A 26556-nucleotide genomic window follows, 5' to 3' on the forward strand; every position below is an offset into this window, starting at 1 on the left:
TGCATATTCCGCCACCTACTGGGATTAGTGTGCAGCATGCCAGCGGAATCTCATGAATATTCATAAGAATAAGATCACAGCCGTCTTCCTAAAGGGTTCAATCACACGTTTTAATTAATATTCATAAGCCAGACGTTCTCTAATTGGTCAGTTACGATGACCCTAAATAGCAATTATCGTATTTCAATTATTTACTGTGAATTTCAAATCAATATTTATATTACAATTTGTCCGTGTCATTATTCAGATATAAAATGTTGTCATGACCGCTGATAAAGAGCATGCAGACGGCGCTGTCGCGTGATGTCTGTTCTTTTTCTCAGCGCTGTTTATGTTTAGTCGTTGGTGATTACTGAATGCCAATTTTTATTTTTATTTGAGTTGGGATGACGTTTTTGATTTAAACAACTATATATTTAAGTCTACAAGTACCTCCAATAAGATTAAAAAAACAAAAACATCATGAGATTTGAATGTCCCACAGTGCGTCACCTGCAGGAAGTCGCTCATATCACTCGTCACGTGACTAATGGTGTGACTAAAGTGTGTGTGTGTGTGTGTGTGTGTGTGTGTGTGTGTGTGTGTGTGTGTGTGTGTGTGTGTGTGTGTGCGTGTGCGTGTGAGTGACATCACTCATCACGTGACTCGTGTGGCATATGAGGGAAGATGGCGGCCAACGTGGTGTCGATGTGTCAGTTCTGGAAGCGCTTTGACTTACAGCAGCTACAGGTCAGTGGATCATCGTGAGTTTAAAAGAGTCACTTTACTGTCGATTCAGGTGTGTCGAGCTGATGTCACATACAGTTCATACATTGATTGACCGGATATCGATGTTCTTGGTTCAGTGATCAGTGACTAATGTAAACAATCATCATGCCAATACAAACTAACCTCATTAATGAGATTAATGTATCTTTATAACTCCTTATGAGAGTTTATGATTATTAATGAGTAAATTATGAGTGTGTTTGTGTCGCTGATGTTAAATAAAACGTGATAAATAACTTGATAAATTTGCCCAAGCAGGTAAAATCAGGAACACAGAGTTAATACATGAGCCCTTGAATAGTTTTACTACGAACAACAGACGGAAAAGCAAGAAAATAGTCAATAAAGATCAATAATTAATTAAATGTCACTGAAAACTATCAATTGGTTCTTGTTCTTCTTAAAACTCAAGTAATTCTAAAGCCGCCCCTATCCACTATATAGTGCACTATTTCGCCCCCTATCCACTATATAGTGCACTATTTCGCCCCCTATCCACTATATAGTGCACTATTTCGCCCCCTATCCACTATATAGTGCACTATTTCGCCCCCTATCCACTATATAGTGCACTGTTTCGCCCCATCCACTATATAGTGCGCTATTTCGCCCCATCCACTATATAGTGCGCTATTTCGCCCCCATCCACTATATAGTGCGCTATTTCGCCCCCATCCACTATATAGTGCGCTATTTCGCCCCCTATCCACTATATAGTGCACTATTTTGCCCCCATCCACTATATAATGCGCTATTTCGCCCCCTATCCACTATATAGTGCGCTATTTCGCCCCCATCCACTATATAGTGCGCTATTTCGCCCCCATCCACTATATAGTGCGCTATTTCGCCCCCATCCACTATATAGTGCGCTATTTCGCCCCCTATCCACTATATAGTGCACTATTTTGCCCCCATCCACTATATAGTGCACTATTTTGCCCCCATCCACTATATAATGCGCTATTTCGCCCCCTATCCACTATATAGTGCGCTATTTCGCCCCCTATCCACTATATAGTGCGCTATTTCGCCCCCTATCCACTATATAGTGCACTATTTCACCCCCATCCACTATATAATGCACTATTTCGCCCCCTATCCACTATATAACGCTTTAATGAAAATCAAATCAAATCACTTTTATTGTCACACAACCATATACACAAGTGCAATGGTGTGTGAAATTCTTGGGTGCAGTTCCGATCAACATAGCAGTCGTGACAGTGATGAGACATATACCAATTTACAATAAACATCAAATTAACACAATGCAATTTAAAATCTAATATACCCATAATTACACACAACACAATATACAAATAATAACATACAATGTACAGTATACAATACACACAATATAGAATACACATACACACAATATAGAATACACATTATACAATAAAATAGTATATATAGAATGTACAGTAGGATGTATTGTACTGTATTGACATACAGGCTGTCGGTTGATAGTTGTTAAGAGTGAATATAATATAATAATAATATAATTTATGACAGTCAAGTGTGAGATTATAAGATTAATAAAGTGCAGTGCTGATGTATTTGATCGTGGGAGATCAAGAGTTCAAAAGTCTGATTGCTTGGGGGAAGAAGCTATCATGGAGTCGGCTGGTGCGGGTCCTGATGTTGCGATACCGCCTGCCTGATGGTAGCAGTGAGAACAGCCCATGGCTCGGGTGGCTGGAGTCTCTGATGATCCTCCGAGCTTTTTTCACACACTGCCTTGTATATATATCCTGGAGGGAGGGAAGCTCACCTCCGATGATGTGTCTGGCAGTTCGCACCACCCTTTGCAGTGCTTTGCGGTTGTGGGCGGTGCTATTGCCGTACCAGGCGGAGATGCAGCCAGTCAGGATGCTCTCTACAGTGCAGGTGTAGAACCGTGTGAGGATGTGGTGGTTCATTCCAAACTTCCTCAGCCGTTTCAGGAAGAAGAGGCGCTAATGAGCCTTCTTCACAACGACTTCAGTGTGGACGGACCATATGAGTTCCTCAGTGATGTGGACACCCAGGAACTTGAAGCTGCTGACTCTCTCCACTGGTGCTCCATTGATGGTGATGGGACTGTGTTCTCTTTCTCTTCTCCTGAAGTCCACCACAAGCTCCTTTGTCTTACTGACGTTGAGGGAGAGGTTGTGCTCCTGACACCAGTGTGTCAGAGTGTGCACCTCCTCTCTGTAGGCTGTTTCATCATTGTCAGTGATCAGACCTACCACCGTCGTGTCATCAGCAAACTTAATGATGGCATTGGAGCTGTGTGTTGCCACACAGTCATGTGTGTACAAGGAATACAGTAGTGGGCTGAGAACACAGCCCTGTGGGGCTCCAGTGTTGAGGGTCAGTGATGAGGAGATGTTGCTGCCTATTCTAACCACCTGGCGTCTGCTTGACAGGAAGTCCAGGATCCAGCTGCACAGCGAGCTGTTTAAGCCCAGAGCCCGGAGTTTCTCATCTAGCTTGGAGGGCACTATGGTGTTGAATGCTGAGCTGTAGTCTACAAACAGCATTCTCACATAAGTGTTCTTTTTTCCAGGTGGGAGAGAGCAGTGTGTATTGTAGATGCAATGGCATCATCAGTGGAGCGGTTGTTGCGGTAAGCAAACTGCAATGGGTCAAGAGAGAGAGGCAGCACAGAGCAGATGTAATCTCTGATTAGTCTCTCAAAGCATTTGCTGATGATGGGGGTCAGAGCAACAGGACGTCAGTCATTTAAGCAAGTGATTTTTGATTGCTTTGGAACATGCACAATGGTGGATGTTTTAAAGCATGTGGGGACTACAGACAAGGAGAGGGAAAGGTTGAAAATGTCCGTAAAAACACCAGCCAGTTGGTTCGCACACGCTCTGATGACGCGGCCCGGAATGCCGTCTGGACCCGCGGCTTTGCGGATATTCACCCGTCGGAAGGATCGGGTTACATCCACTACAGAGACGGAGAGTGAACTAACCTCTGTAGCTTCAGCCGCGAGAGCTCTCTCCGCGAGGGCGGTGTTATTTCCCTCGAAACGAGCATAAAAAGTATTTAGCTTATCCGGGAGAGAGGCAGCAGTGTTCATGGTGGAGTTTTTATTCCCTTTAAAGTCCGTGATGATATTAATTCTCTGCCACATGCTTCTAGAGTTGGTGGTGTTAAACTGTCCTTCAATCTTGTTCCTGTACTGAAGTTTTGCGGTTCTGATGGAGGGCATAACTGGCTTGTTTATGGTTCTCTGTGTTCCCGGAATTAAAAGCGGAGGTCCGCGCATTAAGTGTCACGCGAACATCGCTATTAATCCAAGTTTTCTGGTTCAGATAGACCCGTATTGTTCTGGTCGGAATCACTTCCTCTACGCACGTTCTGATGAAACACATTATGCTATCAGCGTAAAGCTCGATGTCGTCATCAGAGGCAGACCGGAACATCTCCCAGTCCGTGCGATCAAAACAGTCTTGTAGCGTAGAGTCTGATTGGTCCGACCAGCACTGGATCGTTCTGAGGGTGGGTGCTTCCTGTTTCAGTTTCTGCCTGTAAGCGGGCAGAAGCAGAATGGAAGAGTGGTCTGATTTGCCAAATGGTGGGCGGGGGAGGGATTTGTAGCCGTCCTGGAAGGGAGAGTAGCAATGATCCAAAACCCGGTCCCCTCGTGTGTTGAAACTAATGTGCTGGTGATATTTTGGTGCGACTGATTTTAAACTGGCTTTATTAAAGTCCCCGGTCACAATGAACGCGGCCTCAGGGTGCGCGGTTTTCTGCTCACTTATAATCCCATACGGTTCCTTGAGTGCCCGGTCTGTGTCGGCTTGTGGGGGGATGTACACAGGAGTGATAATGACCGCTGTGAATTCCCTCGGTAGCCAGAATGGTCGACACAGAAGCATAAGAAATTCCAGATCAGGAGAACAGAAAGACTTGATAGAATGTACGTTCCTCTGATCACACCAGGATTTGTTGATCATAAAACATACACCACCACCTCTAGTTTTACCTGAGAGGTCTTTCGCTCTGTCCTCTCGGAGCATGGAGAACCCCGCGGGTTCAATGGCTGAGTCTGGAATCTCCGCAGACATCCAAGTTTCTGTTAGGCAGATAATGCAGTAGTCCCTCGTCTCTCGTTGGAAAGAGATCCGCGCTTTCAGCTCGCAGAGCTTGTTATCCAGAGATTGAACATTTGCCAGTAGAATACTGGGTAGCGGGGGTCGATTTGCACGCCGTCTTACTCTGATGAGAACGCCGGCTCTGTTTCCCCTTTTCCTCCTGCGTTTCTGCGGCCGTGCTGCCCAGACAAAGGGCTCCGCTTGCGTGTTTGTAAACAGCGGGTCGGCATCGAGGAATTTGAAGTCCGGTTTACGGTGTGTGATTGCTGAACCAATGTCCAAAAGTGTTGGTCTGTCGTAGACAATAAGGCAGACAACATCCAAGACAAAAAAAAACATAAGAATTGTAAACAAAACAAACAAAACACTAACATTTTGTGTCGGAGCTTGCAACGCAGCAGCCAAACTCTGCGCCATCTTGAGTCCAATCATTGTTTCGGGTGTCGGCCATTTTGTAGTGGTGTCTGAATTCATTCCCTACATCTCGTTCCCCACTTTTGTTCACTTGTTCTTACACACGGTGCATTCTAATTTCGAGTGTACACTTGACGACTGTTGATTGCCCAGTACGAGCTGGGAGTTTACTGCTTCCTTCACTCCTTATTTCCTGCTGAATGTATTCAATTACTTTTTGACAAATCATTACTTGATTAAAATAACATAATAACATATAGAGAGGTAAATGTACTCTATTTAGATTTGTACAGAATTAAGCTGAATAATTATTTATTTACTAAATAATTCACTGAGGTGATATTATTTTAACTCAGGAGACTGCACACAGTGGAAATAATTCTGTGGATGATATAAATATTCGGTTATAACATGTAGGTTATGATAATTTGGTCGGATGAAACGCTACCCAGCTTGTATTGGAGTTTAAAGATACTAAAGTATAATAAATAAATACAATAACGTACATTTGATAAAATGTGTTTACTCTTTATATTAACATATATATTAAAAATGACAAACAGAATGAAGATTTATCGTATTAATATACAATTATCCGATACCAGTAATTTCAAATCAAATATCGTCAATACCGATACTTCTGTTAAAATGATTTTTTTGCAATTACTTTGGATAAAATGGGTAATTTAAAATATTATTTTTAGTCATAATTCATCATTATTCTTTTTTTTTTTTTTTTTTTTTTTTTACATTTGTGAGCCTAAGCAGAAAATTATGAGACTTCTATTTTGTTTACCCTTACAAAAATGAACCATGGTTTCATTACATTAACTATAGCTTAACCCTGGGATTTAGTTAAACCATAGTTACCACACAATTAATCACGATGAGCGGAAGAAATCTTTCCCATCCTGCACAAGTATTTGCTCATATAGCCTAATCCATTTATTTCACTTTGAAGCTTATGATTATTGTTCATGTTCAAATGATACTATCCCTAGTTTAAAATAAATTAGAATTAATATTTTTGTGTGAGGATCGATATTTTTGATACAACATCAGTATCGGAAGTATCGATACTTTATGATTGATCTGCCCATCACTAGTTCAGATATAGTGCACTCACTGCCATTCACTATATAGGAAATGGGGAATGAGTGAACAATTTCGGACACAACGTTTGATATCAACTGGTCATCTCACAGGACACTGACACCTCGTTCAGATAAACATGATATCAGCACAGTTTTTAGTGGCAGTTACTCTAAATCTTTTATAATGAAACTGTACAGTTCATCTGTTACTTCACATCACACACATCAAGACATCTTTATGGAGGTCTTTAATATTCCTTCACCAGCTGAGGAAGTTCAACCTGCCACAGGTGCTGCTGATACAGTTCTACTCAGCGGTCATTGAGTCTGTCTTCTGCACTTCTATAACTGTCTGGTTTGGTTCAGCTACGAAATCAGACATCAGAAGACTACAAAGAACAGTTCGGACTGCTGAGAGGATTACTGGTTGCCCCCCCCTTCGAGAACTATACACTTCCAGAGTGAGGAAAAAGGCTGGAAAAATAACTCTGGACCCCACTCACCCTGCCCACTACCTTTTTGAACTGTTGCCTTCTGGCCGACGCTTCAGAGCTCTGAGCACCAGAACCGTCAGGCACAGGAACAGTTTTTTCCCTCAGGCTATCCATCTCATGAACAGTTAAAACTGCCCCATTGAGCAATAACTATGTGCAATACACCGTTTAGTCTTTCTTATATTTATCCAACACATCCAACTTCTTCTGCCATTACATTCCTCTGGGAAAGAAAAACAAAACAAAAAACATTTGCACTGTACATAACAGATTGTATTAAATTTGCACTACCCATGTGTATGTGTGTATGTATGTATGTGTGTCTGTACATATGTGTATAATTATATTTTATTTTTTATTATTATCTATGTCTTGTTGTTGTTTTTGTATTGTTGTGTACTGGAAGCTTCTGTCACCAAGACAAATTCCTTGTGTGTGTAAGCATACTTGGTAATAAAGCTCATTCTGATTCTGATAATGATGTGACATGTAATGGTTAAAGTTTGCTGGTTTAATCCCAAAGATGAACACTTAGACACACAGTCACCATGGTAATTGGTAACAATCAGTGTGACATTTGTGTTTGACTGAGAAAACTTTTAGATGAGCATGTTATGTGGTGTATTGTTCCGAGTGTGTAAAGACTGTGATGTTTGTTCCCTGCAGAGAGAGCTGGACAGCACCGCCACACTTCTGGCCAGCAGACAGGATGAGAGCGAGACGTCCAGAAAGAAACTAATCGAGCAGAGCCGTGAATTCAAGAAGAACACACCAGAGGTCCGTTTGATGATCTCACGTGTGTGTGTGTGCGCTCAGCCAAGTGACTGAGAAACACAGTTTTGTGATGCAAAGTATTTAAAGGATTAGTTCACCCGAAAATGAAAATTCAGTCATTGTTTACTCATCACTGTGTTATTACCCCATATGAATTTCTTTTTCTTAACACAAAGCGAGAAATTTTCGAAAAATGTTGTTCTCAGTGATGTCATACAATGGCAGTTTATGGTGACCACCTCTTCAAGATTCTAAAGAAGGAATAAGATAAGGTTTGGTGAGAAACAAACCGAAACCTACTGTATTATTAAGCAAAACTCTTGATCGACCGTTAATCTCCTGTGCACATTCGTGAGACAGTGTGCACGCGAGCTTTAGAGCTACTGGCACAAGAGCAACAGTAGTTACTCAGCACGCATGAGATGGGGCGTTTAAGCAAAAACTCGTTTTGTTTCACTTCAACAGGACCACCAGCGATATTAACAACATAACACAGCTGCACACACACCAGAGAACAGACTCTGTAATATGGTATGGGGAGCGGTGTTAATGGTAGCTACCTTCAGCCCCATCTCTCTGTTTTATTGAGGAATCCAGTTCCAAAAAATAAGGTTGGACATTGAAATACATCTATTCTTCAGACGTGTTTGTAAGTTCTGTTCTCTGGTGTGTGTGCAGCTATGTTGTTTTCTGCTGTTAATATTGCTAGTGGTCCTTTTGAAGCGAAACAAAACGAGTTTTCGCTTGAACGCCCCATCTCATGCGTGCTGCGTAACTACTGTTGCTCTCCTGCAAAGAGCTCTAAAGCTCGCGTGCAGACTCACGAAGGCGCACAGGAGATCAACAGTCAGTGAACATTTTCACTAAATAATACATTAGATTTCAGTTTGTTTCTCATCAAATCTTATCGTATGCTTTCATAACAATCATGAGTCTCATGAATAATTTATTAGACTTCTGAATTATACTTTTGTGTTCTTTTGAAGCTTGAAGAGGGCCCTATGAAATCCGTTTTATTTTTTTCGAAATTCCAATTGTTTGGATTTTTAATTTGTTACCCATTTTTACTTGTAAAAAGTCAACTACGTGCATAAACAATTGCAATATGTCAATATATTTTTATTCAAACTGTGGATACATTTAGGATAGTGTAAACTCTCAGCACTCTCAAAAGTTCTCAGGGCAAAAATATAATTCATACCAGAGAATAAAAGAAATTAAATTGCAATAATTAGCCTGTAGGCCAAATAAAATATACGAATAAAAGTGTAGCTTAAAAATGGAATTTAGCACAAACTAAAGTCCTTTCTGGTGGCTCAATGCCCTCAGTTAATGTTATTTAATTCATTTGAAACGTGCTGCTTTCTTGGGCGTTTCCCATCTTTCACAGTCATCTCCATTGAAGTACATGATGGTAAGGCGCTTGGTGTTGAGCTCAGTAAGAGACTCTCTCTCGTCAATGAGGAGTGTCTGGTACTTGCTGAAGCTCCTTTCACAGTCAACTGAACTGACTGGAAAATACATGTAGGATATTGCCATTTCAGCAACCCTTTGAAATCGTTGGCTTGTGCCTTTCCAGTAGTCAGCAAGGTCCAGGGAAGTTGAGAGGGCTTCATTTCGGACACTATGTTGATATGCAGCCCACTCCTCACTGAGCTCTGGAGATGGGCACTTCAGAGCCCACAGAGTACCATAGGCCTCAACATACCTCTCCATCACAGGTGCCTGTCTGGGATCAAACACTCTGATCATCTTGTAGATCTCCCTGGCAGGATGGACATCCCAGTGCTTTGAACATTTTTCAAATGCAATGTGAAATCCGTCATGAAGGTGATCAAGTACATCACTCTTCTGTTGCATGGTCATTTGGTTCAGCAGCTCATCAGTTTTGGCCCCAAAGCCATGGGTTTTGACTGTTCCATTAACTAAGTAGGAATCAAGATCCTCCATGTAGTTATAAGCAGAGACTGCTGTGGGAGAGTGGGTGCCCTCAAGCACCCTCAGAGCTGTAACTAGTTTGCCACACCCCTCAGAGATGAAGGTCTGCTTCACCTGCAGGGCCTCTAGCTTGTCATCTGTATCAAGCAGTTCAAAGATGTTTCTATCTGCCTGAGCAGAGGAATTCTCAGCCATAAAAAACTCCTTGTTGAGATGGACATGGTCAGCATGGTACTGAACTGATTCGAACCAGCTATTCCATCTTGTATTTCCCGACTCAGGAGGTACCTTGGGCTTCACAGCCTCCTTCATTGTCAAAAAGCACAGCCATTTCTTGCAGGTTTTTTGAAGAAAGCAGATTTCACCACATCACTAAAGCTGTGACCTCACTGAAGTATTTGTAGTGTTGCCAGGTCTCTCCCACCAAATTGATGACATGGCACAAGCATTCAATACATCTTTGTAGGCTTTAAAACAATATGATGCATTGTCAGTTACCACTGCCAGAATGTCATTTAAGTTCACCTGACTGGTGTGGAGAGACTGCAGCACTGCCTGAGAAAATGATGAAAAGTTGCAGCTCTCCATGAAGATCACATTGGTTAGAAAGTATTTGCCTTCAGTACCTGTTGAATTAAATAGAAAATAAAAAGGAAAATTACTCTTATTCTTCCAAATAGACTAATGTGCCTTAGGTGTTAATATTAGACATGTACATGAACTACAAGCAGCAGTGAGCTAAATCAAAGTTATAGAATACCTTGCCATTGTTAAACCTACAATCGAGTTACTACAATAAAAGCCAATGCTAATTTAATAAACACCTATTACAGTGTTAAGGACACTCCGATCTCGGTTGTCTGAGATTTCATCGACAACGAAGATTTTCTTTCCCCGGATCTCTTGTAGCACTTTTTGCATGTGTTGGTCAAAGACGTGCGGCAGGTGAATCTGTCTCAGGCTACTTTCGTTTTCTGGGAGTGCGCCTCCCTGTTTGCAATGCTTCACAAGAAAGGGACGCATCTTCAATTTCTCAAGTGGTATGACCGTCTCCACACACATTGCAACAATCTCACGTCTAGCATCTATTGATGATGAGGTAGCTTCGATAGAAACCTGGAGGGTTGAGCTACCAGTCGTTGATTTCGCCTTGTTCTTGAGATGGACTCTCGGTTTTAGATGGTCATTGCACGTATCTTTAAGAGTCCAGTCAATAGTGTGTTGGCAAAACTTACAGAAAAGCTGTTGGCCAGACTCATAGTAGTCATTGGGATATTGTCCAGCCCGGTACTTGGCAGCTAATTGTGTGTTTCTTAATTTTTTAGATGCGGGTTGTCTTACCGGAGACAAGTCGTTTAGACATGTTTCTTATCAATGATGGCAATTCACGTGTGAACGTGAATATTCGAGACATGGTTACAAGGCAACATTGACTCATTTGGCCATATTTTAGCAGAATTCAAAAGTCTCTGACTGGTTATGTTTGAGTATTTTACACTATCGTGAGTTATGTGAAACACTTAGGTTTGGAATACCAACACAGAAAAATATGCAAATTCTGCAAGTTTCCGTGTTTCTAAGTAAATTCTGTTTTTATGTATATATTCCGGGATTCCGTCCTTGTTTTCCGCAACGCGGAAACCATAGGGCCCTACTTGAAGAGGTGATCACTGACATCACTGAGAACAACAATTTCTCCCTTTGTGTTAAAAAAAAAAAGAAAGTCATATAGGACTATAACAACACAGGGATGAGTAAACAATGACTGAATTTTCATTTTTGAGTGAACTATCTCGAAATTACACCACTTTCCATTCAAAGTAATGTAGGGCCGGAATGACGCATCGACGTAATCAATGACGTCGATTACGTAAATCTCAAACGACGAGACAGCAGCTTAAGTATTTGGACTATTACAATGAGTTTTGTCGGATTGTTGGTTGTTAGCCAGTGCCTGGGAGTCATCGTTGCCTCCTTATCTGTCATGGTTCACACAAAAACACAATGAAGACTCCCTACAGTAGATGCTAATGGCTAGTATGGCAACGCCGCTTTCCAGTGCATTTGCAAGTTGTAAGCAGTTTGTTTATGCACATATAGACCTATGAAACTAAATGTAGATTTACATTAACGTTACGCTCTAAGTCGGTGTAAGCAACGTTTTGCAAATAAATAATACATATGCTTTTCCGATTACAATTGGCACTAGCCATTGAAGTAAATCATACTCAACACTATTCACGGTAACTAATGGCAGAATATAGTAAACAACACCTTTCCTAATTAGGCCTACACTGCATAATAAATTTTATCTTTTGTGATGAATAGTATCATTAGATAAAAGTTCATTCATAGATTTCATGTAAAAAACGTCACTAATTGTATTTTGTGTCTTTTTGTGTCTCAGGAAAAGGCAAAGCAATGTGCAAGATTTTTTCCATAAACTATATAACTATATAAATATTATAACTAATAACTGTATGCTAATACTGTATGCTATAACTGTAATAAATGATGCCCTAAATCTTTTTTTGGGGGGGGGGGCTGAATTTATGTTGGACTGATGGACATTTGTATTACTGATAGATGCTTTTTATTTCTTGGCACATTATTTGTTTTATGTTGGGAATCTTTTATTTATAAATATTTTTATGAGAAAATGTTTGAAAAAAACATTGAAAGATTAATGGCCAAAGGATTAATCAAATAATCAGAAAATAATCAAATGTATAAAAAAAATAAAATCGTTAGATTAATCGACTAATCGAAAAATAATCGATAGAGAGATTAATCGATTGAAAAAATGATCGTTAGTTGCAGCCTTAAAGTAATGATGTACATGATTAATTACATTTGCTATCCGTAACTCAGTAATGTATAAACTATTACATTTAAAAGTAATCTGAGTTTAGTGTGGTAATAATAATACACACACTGTCACAGACTTGTGTTTACTGTTATATCTTTAATGTCCATAGTCAAAATTTGATTTTCAAAACGTTTGATTTTTCGATAGTTTGTCCTACAGTTTTATAGTCATACAGAGGCATTTTCATACACGTGATATTTTTGACGGTTTGCACACTGTTTCCCGAGTTGTTTAAGTGTGTGTGGCACATGTAGATCCGTGTGATTGTGTGTTTGTGTGTGTTGAGTTGATTGTGTTGTGTTTGTGTTGTAGGATCTGAGGAAGCTTGTGTCTCCACTGTTGAAGAGTTTTCAGTCTGAGGTGAGTGTCATCTCTGTCATTCTCTCATTGATCTGTCAGTGATACAACAAATATCATGTTTGTCTCTTTCAGATTGATTCATTGAGTAAACGGAGTAAAGAAGCAGAGACTGCTTTTCTAAATGTCTATAAACGACTCATCGATGTGCCAGGTAATTACTGTGTTTTGTTTTTCTGTCTGACATAGTGATGTGTATGTGGCGTGTACATCTTCATTCTGTGTGAATGTGTGTAGATCCCGTGACAGTGTTGGAGTTGTCGCAGCAGCTGTTGTTGAAGCTTCAGAGAATGAACGACATCGACACAGAGAACCAGAAATTGAGAGAAACACTGGAGGAATATAACAAGGAGTTTGCTGAAGTCAAGAACCAGGGTAAAATACACACACACTTGCAGGCATCCAATGTGATCCCTTTCAAGGGTCATGATATGATGGTGGTGATGCAGACAGCAGTTTTGGTATGTAGGTGGAGATTTTTGTCAGTGATGCCTGAGTTTCCCAAATGCATCGAGGCTTTTCAATTTCAAGATCATTACTGCAGTCATCTGAAAGGAGGAAATGATGGCACTATTGTTATTGAGTTATTTTTGATGGTGTAGGTAGGTATTGTGGGCAGGAGCTCCATTGGCAGACCACCTCAGTCTTGTTTGTATTAATGGATAGGAAGTACAGACTGAAGGTCTTCTGTCGGGCCACAAGAGCGCAGTCATCAGCATACTGCAGCTCAAGTACACACTTGATAGAAAGGTAGTTGCTTGAAGCATTGTGATATTTAACAAGTATTCTTCAAGCCTAAGTTCCACTGGTGTCTTCAAGCTCCTTGTGGAGAAGCTGGAGAAGAGTTGGGTGTAGGTTTTTCCACAGAAGCTCCCTGTTCTCAATGATGAAGGCTTTGGAGAGGTCAACAATGTCCATGAAAAGGTCTTCATGCTGCTCTGGACACTTCCTGGAGGTGCCGGCCAGTAAAAACGTATTTCAACTGTACTCCTACGTATCCAGGGACCAATGAGGTTACAATGTTAGGAGCTCTATCTGTGCTTTGCGGGCATGTTCTGTTGCTGTGCTACATTGATAAAATGCTTGGCGCAGGTCTCAGCATAATGTCTCCAACCATCTGTTTGCCCGACGGCAATGCATATGACATTAGCAGCATTTGCACGAATTGACTTGCTTCTCATGAACTACGGTTTATTGAAAGTGTCATATTACGCATTAACGACGTTAAAAAATTTGTGCCGTTAAACTAATTTAGCTTATTTTGGTGAGGCGAGTGGATTATTTTAGGCTTGTTTTTCCGGACCGTGTAGCTTGTTTCTCTTGTGAGATCTGGCAATGCTGCAATAGGTACTTCACCCACGCCTTAGCACAGAGACCTTTAATTTTAAAAAGAACGTAATTTTTAACCGTTCTTTTATTTTGTTCTAACCGGTAAACATTTGTAAAGGAGGCTGCAGAACTTTTGAACCGGAACGAAAAAATACAATTTTTGCTCAGAACGAATCGAAATGAAAAACATTTTGTTTTTAGTCTCTGCTACTATCCTTTACGAAAAGTGTGGTTCTCCAAACAGTTACAGAGTTTACGGCATGGCTGTAGCCGACAACAGCCTTAAATAAACAGTTTATGAGATCGGCCTCCTGTGTCTTCAATACGATGCTGCAATACTCTTTAAATCCCTTTTCCTGTTTACTCAGTGAAAAGAGGTGGCTTGGATAATGCAATATACATCGATAGTGGTGATCTTTGGTAGATTTTTTCAGTGCCATCTCAAAATGCCATTCACGGCATGCCGCACACCACCTGCAAACATCCCCGTGAATGCCCGGCCAATAAGAGGGCCATCAGACGTTTAGTGTTTTTCCTGCCCTAAGTGACTCGCCATCATATTATAATGAGGTGCTTCTTTGGTACAAACAATTGGGTTGTGTCTTCTTTTGTTTGAGAGTCCTGCGTCACTTGTTACAACTGATCCTTAACAATTGAAAAATATGGATATGATAGCACAATGTCTGGCTGGAGGCGTTGACCATAAATCACTTTCACTTTCATCTCGTATCTGCTCCAGAGGGAAATCCCCTGCTGGGAATCTTCTAAGGCCGGGGGAAGTCGCGGCCTTAGAGGATTCCCCAGCCAGCAAATCACCCACCCTCACTGATACACTTTGTTTCAGGACCCATCCACACAAATTCCCCTCATTAAAGATGTAAATTCTGGCCAATTCGTACCCGAAGTTAGTGGATTGGTGAGGCGGGGACTAACCGCAGCCTCGACACAATGCTTTTGTCCCCAAAATTGAAATATGACCACCACTAAAGGGTCATTTTGAACATCCCTGTGCACACACTTTACCTTCACCCTTCGGTCTGTACCCAAACCTGAACCTGAATACACCAAGGCTTGGTATGTACCCTTCTTAATACTCACAGGTGTCCGGTACACTCCTGCATGTCCGGCTTCCGGACCATTGTCCCCACCTCCATCGCAGGGCATCAGTCCTTGAAGTGCCCAGGTTCCCCGCAGCTCCAGCAGACTGGACCAGACTTCACGCCCGCTCCTGTGGCAGCGGATTTACCAACCTGGGGAAGAGAGTGTAGAGAGATAGCGGAAACTGGTGGGTTGAAAGATCCCCTGGCCCGGGGAACCAGTTTAGGGGGTACAACTTCCCATTTCCATGGAGTAGGAACAGGACGAGGACAAGAGGAAGGGGTGGGGGCAGAAGGAAAGAAAGAGAGAAAAGAGGGCTCGCCAGCCCCCTGAACCGCCACCAAGTGGTCCTCAGCCAGCTGGACAGCTACATTCAGCGACACCGGACAGTGGCACTGGACCCATTCCGCCATCCATTTTGGTATCCGGGGAATAAATTGCTCCAGCACCACCAGATCTACTACTGCCGCAGTGTCACGTTCTGCTGTCAGCAACCACTGCCGGCTGGAGTCACGGAGATGTTGAGCAAAAGGCAAACGGGTGGCCGAGCTCACCAAATGTCAGAGAACGGAACTGCTGGCAATGCTGTTCTGGCTCACTGCAGCTTCTCATATTCCAGGAGGTCTACCACCGGAAGCTGCTGGGCCATGAGTTGGGCCTCCCCGGTCAACCACGGCAAGAGGCGGACCACCCACTGGTTGTTGGGCCATCCCCAGGATTCAGCCGTCCACTCAAAACAACTCTATGAATGCCTCCGGGTCATCCTGTGGGCCCATCTTTGATGTGATGAATGGCCGAAGTTGTGGCCAGGGTCACGGCTGCAGTTTCCCCCTGGGGCAACAAGCTCCACAGCACCTGCTGGTCCTCAGCCTGGGTCTGAAGGACCACCCGGAACTGCTGCTCCTGCTCCACGTGCAGATCCAGTAGGGCTTGGTGCTGGGATGATTCCTTCCTTTTTCTTGGGTTTCGGAGCCACTGTGACACTGTCAGGTCAGTTAAAGGTGGAAATTTGGATGCAGGAACCAGCTCACACTAAGGGTGATTTATTTCTTCTGCTTTCACACAAAAGCTTAACGAAGTCCTTATTCCAAGGTTTCACATAAACGTAAACATTTTATCAATGTAGCACAGCAACAGAACCCATCCACAGTGTTTTCAGCTTCAGGTCTCACCGCTCTCTTCACTGCGGCTCCGCTCCTCTTTTATCTCCCTCCAGCTTTCAGTGTTAACACAACACAGCTGTCAGAGATAATTTTCCCCAGGTGTCAATCCTTACCGTTCTCTCTCTTCCGGCCTCGCTCTCCATAGACGGCGCTCGGCCACGCCCATCTCTCCACAGCATGATTTTCAATCATGTTTTATTTAAACTGCTAAGATATTATGGCTTAATTTTCTGTCAAGCTGCTTTGAAACCATGTGAGTTGTGAAAAGCACAATACAAATAAAATTGACTTGAGATGCATTTGCAGTGGGAAGGGTAGCAAAATGCTTCTTGGCATGGGAGATTTGCAGAGACATGTTCGGTTTGTTAGTAGGCTGTTCTTAATTGCTATACGTACACTACGGAGATGTCCACCGGGAACAGAAGAAGGTATAGCCCCCACCTTCTCTCAGAGAACATTTATCCAGAAGCCTGGTCTCACTCCGTGCAATTATGTCAATGTTGTAACGCTTCAATTCTGGCCTATCACTGTTTTTGTCAGAGTCCAGGAAAGTTAACACATTCCATGTGGCCAGTTTCAGGGTTATTATCTTCTTATTTCCTCCTCCGAGTGAAATATCCCAATTTACCTTTTTCATGTGACGTCACTATATGACTGCGCCGCCATGTTTGTGACCAAATTCCATGTCATCATTGTGCTGCGCTGTGGATGCAAAACATTTTTTTCTATTTATAAATCATGAAAAGGTGATACTGGTGTTTACTTACCAGAGCCAAAATGCCATTCAATAAAGTTTTATCTTTTATCTTTTTTCACCGAAGTCAAGCAGCGATGAAGGGGGAGAGCACGGATAAAAACACTTGTGGGTCTTTTGCTCATTTATTCAGACATGTCAGTTATCTGTACACGTGTCAGTTATATTTATAACATAATATAGTCAGCTACAATTAAACTGGAAATGCACATAGGATGATGTTATTCATAACACCCAGAATGTCATAATTGTGACACATTGTAATAAGTAATAAAAGCACTAATATGAATATTTAGTATACATTTGTGCTCAAAAGTTGCATACCCTTGGAGAATTGGTAATATATGTACCATTTTTAAAGAAAACATGAGTGAGCAGGCAAAACACATTTCTTTTATTTCTTATGGGATTCATATTCAACTGTAGGTTATAACAGAATGGCACAATCATAAAATAAAACATGGCAACAAAGAAAAAAATGAAATGACCCCTGTTCAAAAGTCTGCATACCTTTAGTTCTTAATACTGTGTATTGCCCCCTTTAGCATCAATGACAGCGTGCAGTCTTTTGTAATAGTTGTCTATGAGGCCCCAAATTCTTGCAGGTGGTATAGCTGCCCATTCATCTTGGCAAAGTGCCTCCAGGTCATGCAAAGTCTTTGGTCGTCTTGCATGAACCGCAGGTTTGAGATCTCCCCAGAGTGGCTCGATGATATTAAGGTCAGGAGACTGTGATGGCCACTCCAGAACCTTCATCTTTTTCTGCTGTAACCACTGGAGGGTCAGCTTGGCCTTGTGCTTAGGGTCATTGTCGTGCTGGAAAGTCCAAGAGCGTCCCATACGCAGCTTTCGTGTAGAAGAATGCAAATTGTCTGTCAGTATTTTCTGATAACATGCTGCATTCATCTTTCCATCAATTTTCACAAGATTCCCCGTGCCTTTAGAGCTCACACACCCCCAAAACATCAGTGAGCCACCACCATGCTTCACAGTGGGGATGGTATTCTTTTCACTATAGGCCTTGTTGACCCCTCTCCAAACATAGCGCTTATGGTTGTGACCATAAAGCTCTATTTTGGTCTCGTCACTCCAAATTACAGTGTGCAAGAAGCTGAGAGGCGTGTCAGGGTGTTGTTGGGCATATTGTAACTGGGCTTTTTTGTGGCATTGGCGCAGTAAAGGCTTCTTTCTGGCAACTCGACCATGCAGCTCATTTTTGTTCAAATATTGTCGTATTGTGCTCCTTGAAACAACCACACCATCTTTTTCCAGAGCAGCCTGTATTTCTCCTGAGGTTACCTGTGGGTTTTTCTTAAAAAGGAGCCAAACAACTATGTGAGAATAAATGGCTTCATATATTCACTACCCTTAAATAAAAGACCACCTTTTTTTTTTGCATGATCAGTCATATTTTCCAGATCAATGGCAAAATTTCACAGTTTTTGCCAGGGTATGCAAACTTTTGAGCACAACTGTATATGTAATGTGAATATACTAATGTTAGTCAACAAGCAACACATCAAAAAATGATGAAGCACAGACATTATTCACATCACCAGACTACAATGTAAACATATTATTCATATTCACTTTTATGCCTTGGTTGATTTCTATGTATTAAATCTGCTCTTACATTCATACAGATGGGATCATCACAGACAAAATCAGAGCAGAAAACAACACAAACATTTGTAACTTCTGACTGAGAGATGTTTACAGTGATGTACCAGTAGTTGTGTGTGCACTTGCTGGTCACACATCATACTCGCCGGAGTACGGAGATAAATCGTCAATAAAATATATTTAAATGTCCACGAAAGTCAAATTTGGCAATATCTGTGATGACTTCAGACCTGTATGCACCTTTCCTAGGACTTTGGATCAAAAGCATTTTTTGAGGTTTTTCTTGATATCATTTTACGGGTGTTTTTCCATTCACCTCTGTCGTTGTCTCCCACTGATGGTCACAAATGTGGGGGTGCAGGGAAGAAGTGACATCACTGAAACAGGTCAATAGGTGCTGCAACCTATATAGGAGTGAGTGGGCAAATTTTGGACCATCTCGTCTAGGCCCCTCCCCAAATTTGGGGTGAGCAGTGCGGTCCCTAATTAGGGCTGCTCAATTACACAGCGGTCTGCCGAGAAGATCTGCCACTTAACCCCAGGTATAAGCGTGTATAGCTCTGACTAGAGGCTTTCAGTTTATTCAAACCTGCCCCCATCGTCAGACACCGTATCGCTGCCACCAGATTCCGAATTCTGAAATCCCTGCTATGGTCAGTAGAGGAAGGTTGCGTGTGATGTGCCACAGAGGTGTGCAGTCCACAGTGACTTTGCTTGATCATGAGAAGATTGATTCTGATGGCAGATAGGCCCAAGATGACCAATATCTTCCCCAGCTGCAGGTGGACAAAACCAGTCCATCTAACGCATTCGCCATGGTTTACTGTTGTTGGAGGGTCCCCTGGCCTTTTTGTTTTACTTACCCACAAGGCAGCAGGGAAATGGTTGGCTGATTCCTGAGCGTTTCCACACGTTGGTGGGCCTGTTTATCACCTCTAGGGACCACTGCAACTCCGAGGTCCTCTGCCAGAGGTGTCTCTCTGTTAATCACAAGTGTGAACCAGCCGCAGTGAGCTGCAAGCGAGAGAGTTTATGCAGGTGGAGGAGCAGGCATGTGTCTCATCCTAGCTATTGCACTAGGTGTATCACAACAACCTGTGGGACAGGATCAAACACACATTTGTTTCACTGTATTAGTAAGGACATCTCATAGATGCAATGTTTTTTATACAGAGGTGATGATATTTGCTAAACACCACCCCTAATTCCCACCCCTTCACAATAATCATTAACATCTGTGTGTTTTCAGAGGTGACCATTAAAACCCTTAAGGAGAAGATCAGAGAATATGAGACGAGTGTGAAGAATCAGGCGGAGAACTTGGCCCTGGAGAAACAACAACAGATTCATAAAGACTACACTGAGAAAGAGAGGTCTGTACCAATTCACCTTTAACACACACTACTATTTTCTGGGCTAGTTGATTTATTAACAGTACTTTGCAAAAGTTTGAGGCAGTTGTGAAAGATGTTGTATTGTGTGGATATTTAATGACATGAATAACTTGTATTGATCAATAACTTATACAAAGTGCTTTACACAAATAACTAAATTAATATTTGGTGTGAGAACCCTATGTCAGTTCTCATAGGTTCAGTAGCACACAGTTTTTCAAGGTTGTTCAAGTTGAAGAACACAGTTGTGTGTATCTAGTCTTCTGTGTCTTCATGTAATCTCAGACGGACTCGATGTGGAGATCCATACCGTCTGTAGCACAACTCCTATTCTATTTGCAAAAGGAAAGTTTGGAAATTAAAATGTATATTTGCTATTGGCACTGAAGCAGAAGATATAAAATAACCATCTTAAGCCAAATGTTGAAACATCTTTGTGTATATGTTTAGGAAACATCTCTATATAACATACATGTGCCTTTTGCACAGTTCTGGATATATATATATATATATATATTAGTACTGTGCAAAAGTCTTAGGCAAATAAGATGTTTCACAAAAACATTTGTCTTAAAATGGTTATTTATATCTTCAGCTTTAGTGTGTCAATATTAAATATAAATGTTAGACTCCCAAACATTACTTTTGCAAATAGAAAAGATTAGAATAGAAGAACAGGGAGCCCTGCAACAGATGTCATGAACCCCACAGAGCCCCCCACTGAACATCGTGTCAGTCTGAGATTACATAAAGAGACAGAAGCAATTGAGACAGGCTAAATAGATAGAAGAACAGGGAGCCCTGCAACAGATGTCATGGCCCTCGCAGAGCCCCCACTGAACATCGTGTCAGTCTGAGATTACATAAAGAGACAGAAGCAATTGAGACAATCTAAATAGATAGAAGAACTGTGGTGAATTCTCCAAGAAGCTTAGAACATCCTATCTGCCAACAACCAAGAAAAACTGTGTCCAGGTGTACCTAGGAGAATTGAAGCTGTTTTAAAGGCAAAGGTGGCCACACCAAATATTGATTTAGCTTTTTTAAGTTTACTGGACTTTGTATGACATTAAGTGATAAATGAAAACTATTTATGTCATTATTTTTGAAGACATCCTCACTATGCAACATTTTTCACAAGTGCCTAAAACTTTTGCACAGTACTGTACAGTGCATCCGGAAAGTATTCACAACGTTTCACTTTTTCCACATATTGTTATGTTACAGCCTTATTCCAAAATGGATTAAATTCATTATTTTCCTCAAAATTCTACAAACAATACCCCATAATGACAACGTGAAAGAAGTTTGTTTGAAATCTTTGCAAATTTATTAAAATAAAAAAAATCACATGTACATAAGTATTCACAGCCTTTGCTCAATACTTTGTTGAAGCACCTTTGGCACCAATTACAGCCTCAAGTCTTTTTGAGTATGATGCTACAAGCTTGGCACACCTATTTTTGGGCAGTTTCTCCCATTCTTCTTTGCAGGACCTCTCAAGCTCCATCAGGTTGGATGGGGAGCATCGGTGCACAGCCATTTTCAGATCTCTCCAGAGATGTTCAATCGGGTTCAAGTCTGGGCTCTGGCTGGGCCACTCAAGGACATTCACAGAGTTGTCCCGGAGCCACTCCTTTATTATCTTGGCTGTGTGCTTAGGGTCATTGTCCTGTTGGAAGATGAACCATCACCCCAGTCTGAGGTCCAGAGCGCTCTGGAGCAGGTTTTCATCAAGGATGTCTCTGTACATTGCTGCATTCATCTTTCCCTCGATCCTGACTAGTGTCCCAGTTCCTGCCACTGAAAAACATCCCCACAGCATGATGCTGCCACCACCATGCTTCACTGTAGGGATGGTATTGGCCAGGTGATGAGCGGTGCCTGGTTTCCTCCAGACATGACGCTTGCCATTCAGGCCAGAGAGTTCAATCTTTGTTTCTCATGGTCTGAGAGTCCTTCAGGTGCCTTTTGGCAAACTCCAGGCGGGCTGTCATGTGCCTTTTACTGAGGAGTGGCTTCCGTCTGGCCACTCTACCATACAGGCCTGATTGGTGGAGTGCTGCAGAGATGGTTGTTCTTCTGGAAGGTTCTCCTCTCTCCACAGAGAAATGCTGGAGCTCTGTCAGAGTGACCATTGGGTTCTTGGTCACCTCCCTGACTAAGGCCCTTCTCCCCCGATTGCTCAGTTTGGCCGGGCGGCCAGCTCTAGGAAGAGTCCTGGTGGTTCCAAACTTCTTCCATTTACGGATGATGGAGGCCACTGTGCTCATTGGGACCTTCAATGCTACAGAAATGTTTCTGTACCCTTCCCCAGATCTGTGCCTCGATACAATCCTGTCTCGGAGGTCTACAGACAATTCCTTGGACTTCATGGCTTGGTTTGTGCTCTGACATGCACTGTTAACTGTGGGACCTTATATAGACAGGTGTGTGCCTTTCCAAATCATGTCCAATCAACTGAATTTACCACAGGTGGACTCCAATCAAGTTGTAGAAACATCTCAAGGATGATCAGTGGAAACAGGATGCACCTGAGCTCAATTTTGAGTGTCATGGCAAAGGCTGTGAATACTTATGTACATGTGATTTTTTTTTTTTTTTTTTAAATTTTTTTTTTTTTATAAATTTGCAAAGATTTCAAACAAACTTCTTTCACGTTGTCATTATGGGGTATTGTTTGTAGAATTTTGAGGAAAATAATGAATTTAATCAATTTTGGAATAAGGCTGTAACATAACAAAATGTGGAAAAAGTGAAGCGCTGTGAATACTTTCCGGATGCACTGTATATAATAAATAATTTATACACACACACACACACACACAACAATTAGTTCTGGTCCTCGAATCTGATTGGACGAGAGACGTTCCATGAGTACTGATGGTCTCACACCATCATCACTCATACGCTTCACTGTGTGTATCACTCCGCTTGTGTTCCTGCGGTTCTAAACTAAAGTGTAAGAGCAGTGCAGATGTGTTGAGAGCTACTGTATATGTGTCTCTTTACATGTAATTTACATATGTTAGCCAGCAGATGGAGGCAAAAGATCATTTTTATATGTAATATGAGCCAGTTAGGTGACGTGAAGCGAGTCAGCGTCAGTCAGTGTTTACATACAAATGCACTATATGATCGCTCGTATTACTACTACACTACTAAAGCCACGAAATAGCTTTAAACGGCTTTAAACGAACAACTTCAGCATTATGGCTCATCACAGCTGAGAGACAACAGACTGATTAATTACACAACTCAAGGCACTTACCTATTACCGGAGTTTCCACATTGGAGAGGACATACTGTTTATAATGGTGGAGGAGATTGCGGTTTCTATAGTGATCGACTCTTTGCACACCTGCTACCGTGAAATAGGGAGAAATACCCCTGCTCGGACGGCTATTTTTCCACTGAGAAAGCTGATCTTCAGAAAGCTGACAGCATCTCTGCTTGAGAGTGACAACAGATGATTGCACATGCTCCATCTCGCGCTCTCTCTCTCTCTCTCTCTCTCTCTCACTCACACTCACACACACACACACACACACACACACACACACACACACACATTCATCCTTGTTTATCCAATAACTTGGAAGAAACAGCACAAGCCGTGATACTGTTTCTGTAGTGACATTTTTGAATTACTAACGAAGGCTTGGATGCATCATTTGGTTTGAACCAGCAACGGCAGATTCTGATCTGTCACGTAAGAAAGTAGTTCCATGCACAAATGCGTTTTTTTTTATGACTGTACTCAGTTTTTCCTAATTTTTTTTAATTTACTTGTTCATTGAACTGTTGTATATAAGCAATATCACACTCGCAGTCGTGCTATATGGCCCTGCAGCAGAATCACAGCAGTGCTGATGTAGGGCCATATCGCACCCTTGTCATGTGATATTGCTTATATATACAGTTGTGCTGAAAAGTTTGCATACCCTTGGAGAATTGGTAATATATGTACCATTTTTAAAGAAAACAATCATAAAACAAAACATGGCAACAAAGAAAAAAATGAAATGACCCCTGTTCAAAAGTCTGCAAACCTTTAGTTCTTAATACTGTGTATTGCCCCCTTTAGCATCAATGACAGTGTGCAGTCTTTTGTAATAGTTGTCTATGAGGCCCCAAATTCTTGCAGGTGGTATAGCTGCCCATTCGTCTTGGCAAAATGCCTCCAGGTCATGCAAAGTCTTTGGTCGTCTGGCATGAACCGTACGTTTGAGATCTCCCCAGAGTGTCTCGATGATATTAAGGTCAGGAGACTGTGATGGCCACTCCAGAACCTTCACCTTTTTCTGCTGTAACCACTGGAGGGTCAACTTGGCCTTGTGCTTAGGGTCATTGTCGTGCTGGAAAGTCCAAGAGCGTCCCATGCGCAGCTTTCATGCAGAAGAATGCAAATTGTCTGTCAGTATTTTCTGATAACATGCTGCATTCATCTTTCCATCAATTTTCACAAGATTCCCTGTGTCTTTAGAGCTCACACACCCCTCAAAACATCAGTGAGCCACCACCATGCTTCACAGTGGGGATGGTATTCTTTTCACTATAGGCCTTGTTGACCCCTCTCCAAACATAGCGCTTATGGTTGTGACCATAAAGCTCTATTTTGATCTCGTCACTCCAAATTACAGTGTGCCAGAAGCCCTTTTTCTTTGTATCCCGAACAATTCTTCTGGCAGTTGTGGCTGAAATCTATCTTGGTCTACCTGACCTTGGCTTGGTATCAAAAGATCCCCGAATTTTCTACTTCTTAATAAGTGATTGAACAGTACTGACTGGCATTTTCAAGGCTTTGGATATCTTTTTATATTCTTTTCCATCTTTATAAAAAGTTCCATTACCTTGTTACGCAGGTCTTTTGACAGTTCTTTTCTGCTCCCCATGGCTCAGTATCTAGCCTGCTCAGTGCATCCACGTGAGAGCTAACAAACTCATTGACTTTATACACAGACACTAACTGCAATTTAAAAAGCCACAGGTGTGGGAAATGAACCTTTAGCTGCCATTTAAACCTGTGTGTGTCACCTTGTGTGTCTGCAACAAGGGTATGTAAACTTTTGATCAGGGCCATTTGGGTGATTTCTGTTATCATTATGATTTAAAAAGGAGCCAAACAACTATGTGATAATAAATGGCTTCATATGATCACTATCCTTAAATAAAAGACAGTTTTTTTTTTTTTTTTTTTTTTTTTTTTCTTGCATGATCAGTCATATTTTCAAAATCAATGCCAAAATGTCACAGTTTCTGCCAGGGTGTGCAAACTTTTGAGCACAACTGTATATATTACTGAATATGCATTTGGTTGTATTGTGACAGGAAGTTCCAGCAGTCACACGAGTCTTTGGTCAGTAAGCTGCAGGAAGCTGAACTCAAAGCTCAGACTCTACAGACAGGTATAAAATCAAATCACGTCACACACTCCATACACATCTATACATCTGACACTGATGCAGCCATATTTTACAGATTACATTTGGGTTTTATTTCTAGTTCATATCTCTAAACAAATGCTTTCTAAATGTAGCACAATTTCTAATGAAAGAAAAGATGAAGATTTTTGCCAGTCCATCGGTGCTCTTCTCCATAACAGTGTGTTTCACTCATAGAAGATCATATTTCATACATGTGCTTTACTCAGTTCTGCCACACAGACGCTGTAAATGCATGTTTGTGTGTTAGTGATTGTGTATTGAATAGGTCAGTTTTGTTCTTGTGTGTCTTTGCAGCTCTTGAAAGAACTCAAACGGAGCTTTTTGATTTGAAGACCAAATATGATGAAGAGTCAACGGCAAAGTAAGTGTGTGTGTGTCTGTGTGAATGAATGAGTGTGTGTTTGAGTGTCTGTGTGAGTGTTTCTGTGTGTGTTTGAGTGTCTGTTTGTGTGTGTCTGAGTGTGTTTGTGTGTTTGAATGTCTGTGTGTGCATGTCTGTGTGTGCATGCGTGTGAGTGAATGTGTGCGTGTGTGTGTCTGTGTGTGCGTGCGTGTGCGTGTGCATGTGATTGTGTGTGTGTGTGAGAGTGTGTACGTGTCTGTGTGTGTGTGCGTGTGCGTGTGTATGAGTGTCTGCGTGTGTGTGAGTGTGCATGTGAGTGTTTGTGCGTGTGAGTGTGTGTGTGTGAGTGTGTGTGAGTGTGCGTGTCTGTGTGTGTGTCTGTCTGTGCGTGCGTGCGTGTGTGTGAGTGTGCATGTGAGTGTGTGTGAGTGAGTGTGTGTGCGTGTCTGTGTGTGCGTGTCTGTGTGTGCGTCTGTGTGTGCATGTGAGTGTTTGTGCGAGTGAGTGTGTGTGCGTGTCTGTGTGTGCGTGTCTGTGTGTGCGTGTCTGTGTGTGCGTGTCTGTGTGTGCGTGCGTGTGTGTCTGTGCGTGTGTCTGTGTGCG

At 41.9% G+C, this 26556-nt stretch overlaps 1 protein-coding gene across 1 annotated transcript in view; it reads left to right on the plus strand.

The window, feature by feature from the left end:
- The first annotated feature begins 576 nt into the window (after nt 1–576).
- cux1b (cut-like homeobox 1b) overlaps nt 577–26556 on the plus strand; it is a 37117-nt gene continuing 11137 nt past the window's right edge. Inside the window, exons 1-8 of the mRNA XM_051665173.1 lie at nt 577–729; nt 7531–7641; nt 12758–12805; nt 12878–12956; nt 13040–13177; nt 20019–20142; nt 25495–25571; nt 25905–25971. Coding sequence (XP_051521133.1) covers nt 667–729; nt 7531–7641; nt 12758–12805; nt 12878–12956; nt 13040–13177; nt 20019–20142; nt 25495–25571; nt 25905–25971 — 707 coding nt within the window. The 5' untranslated portion in view covers nt 577–666. The remainder of the gene's footprint in view (nt 730–7530; nt 7642–12757; nt 12806–12877; nt 12957–13039; nt 13178–20018; nt 20143–25494; nt 25572–25904; nt 25972–26556) is intronic.

The sequence above is a fragment of the Myxocyprinus asiaticus genome, chromosome 31 (genome assembly GCF_019703515.2).
Source record: "Myxocyprinus asiaticus isolate MX2 ecotype Aquarium Trade chromosome 31, UBuf_Myxa_2, whole genome shotgun sequence".
Taxonomy (NCBI): Eukaryota; Metazoa; Chordata; class Actinopteri; order Cypriniformes; family Catostomidae; genus Myxocyprinus; species Myxocyprinus asiaticus.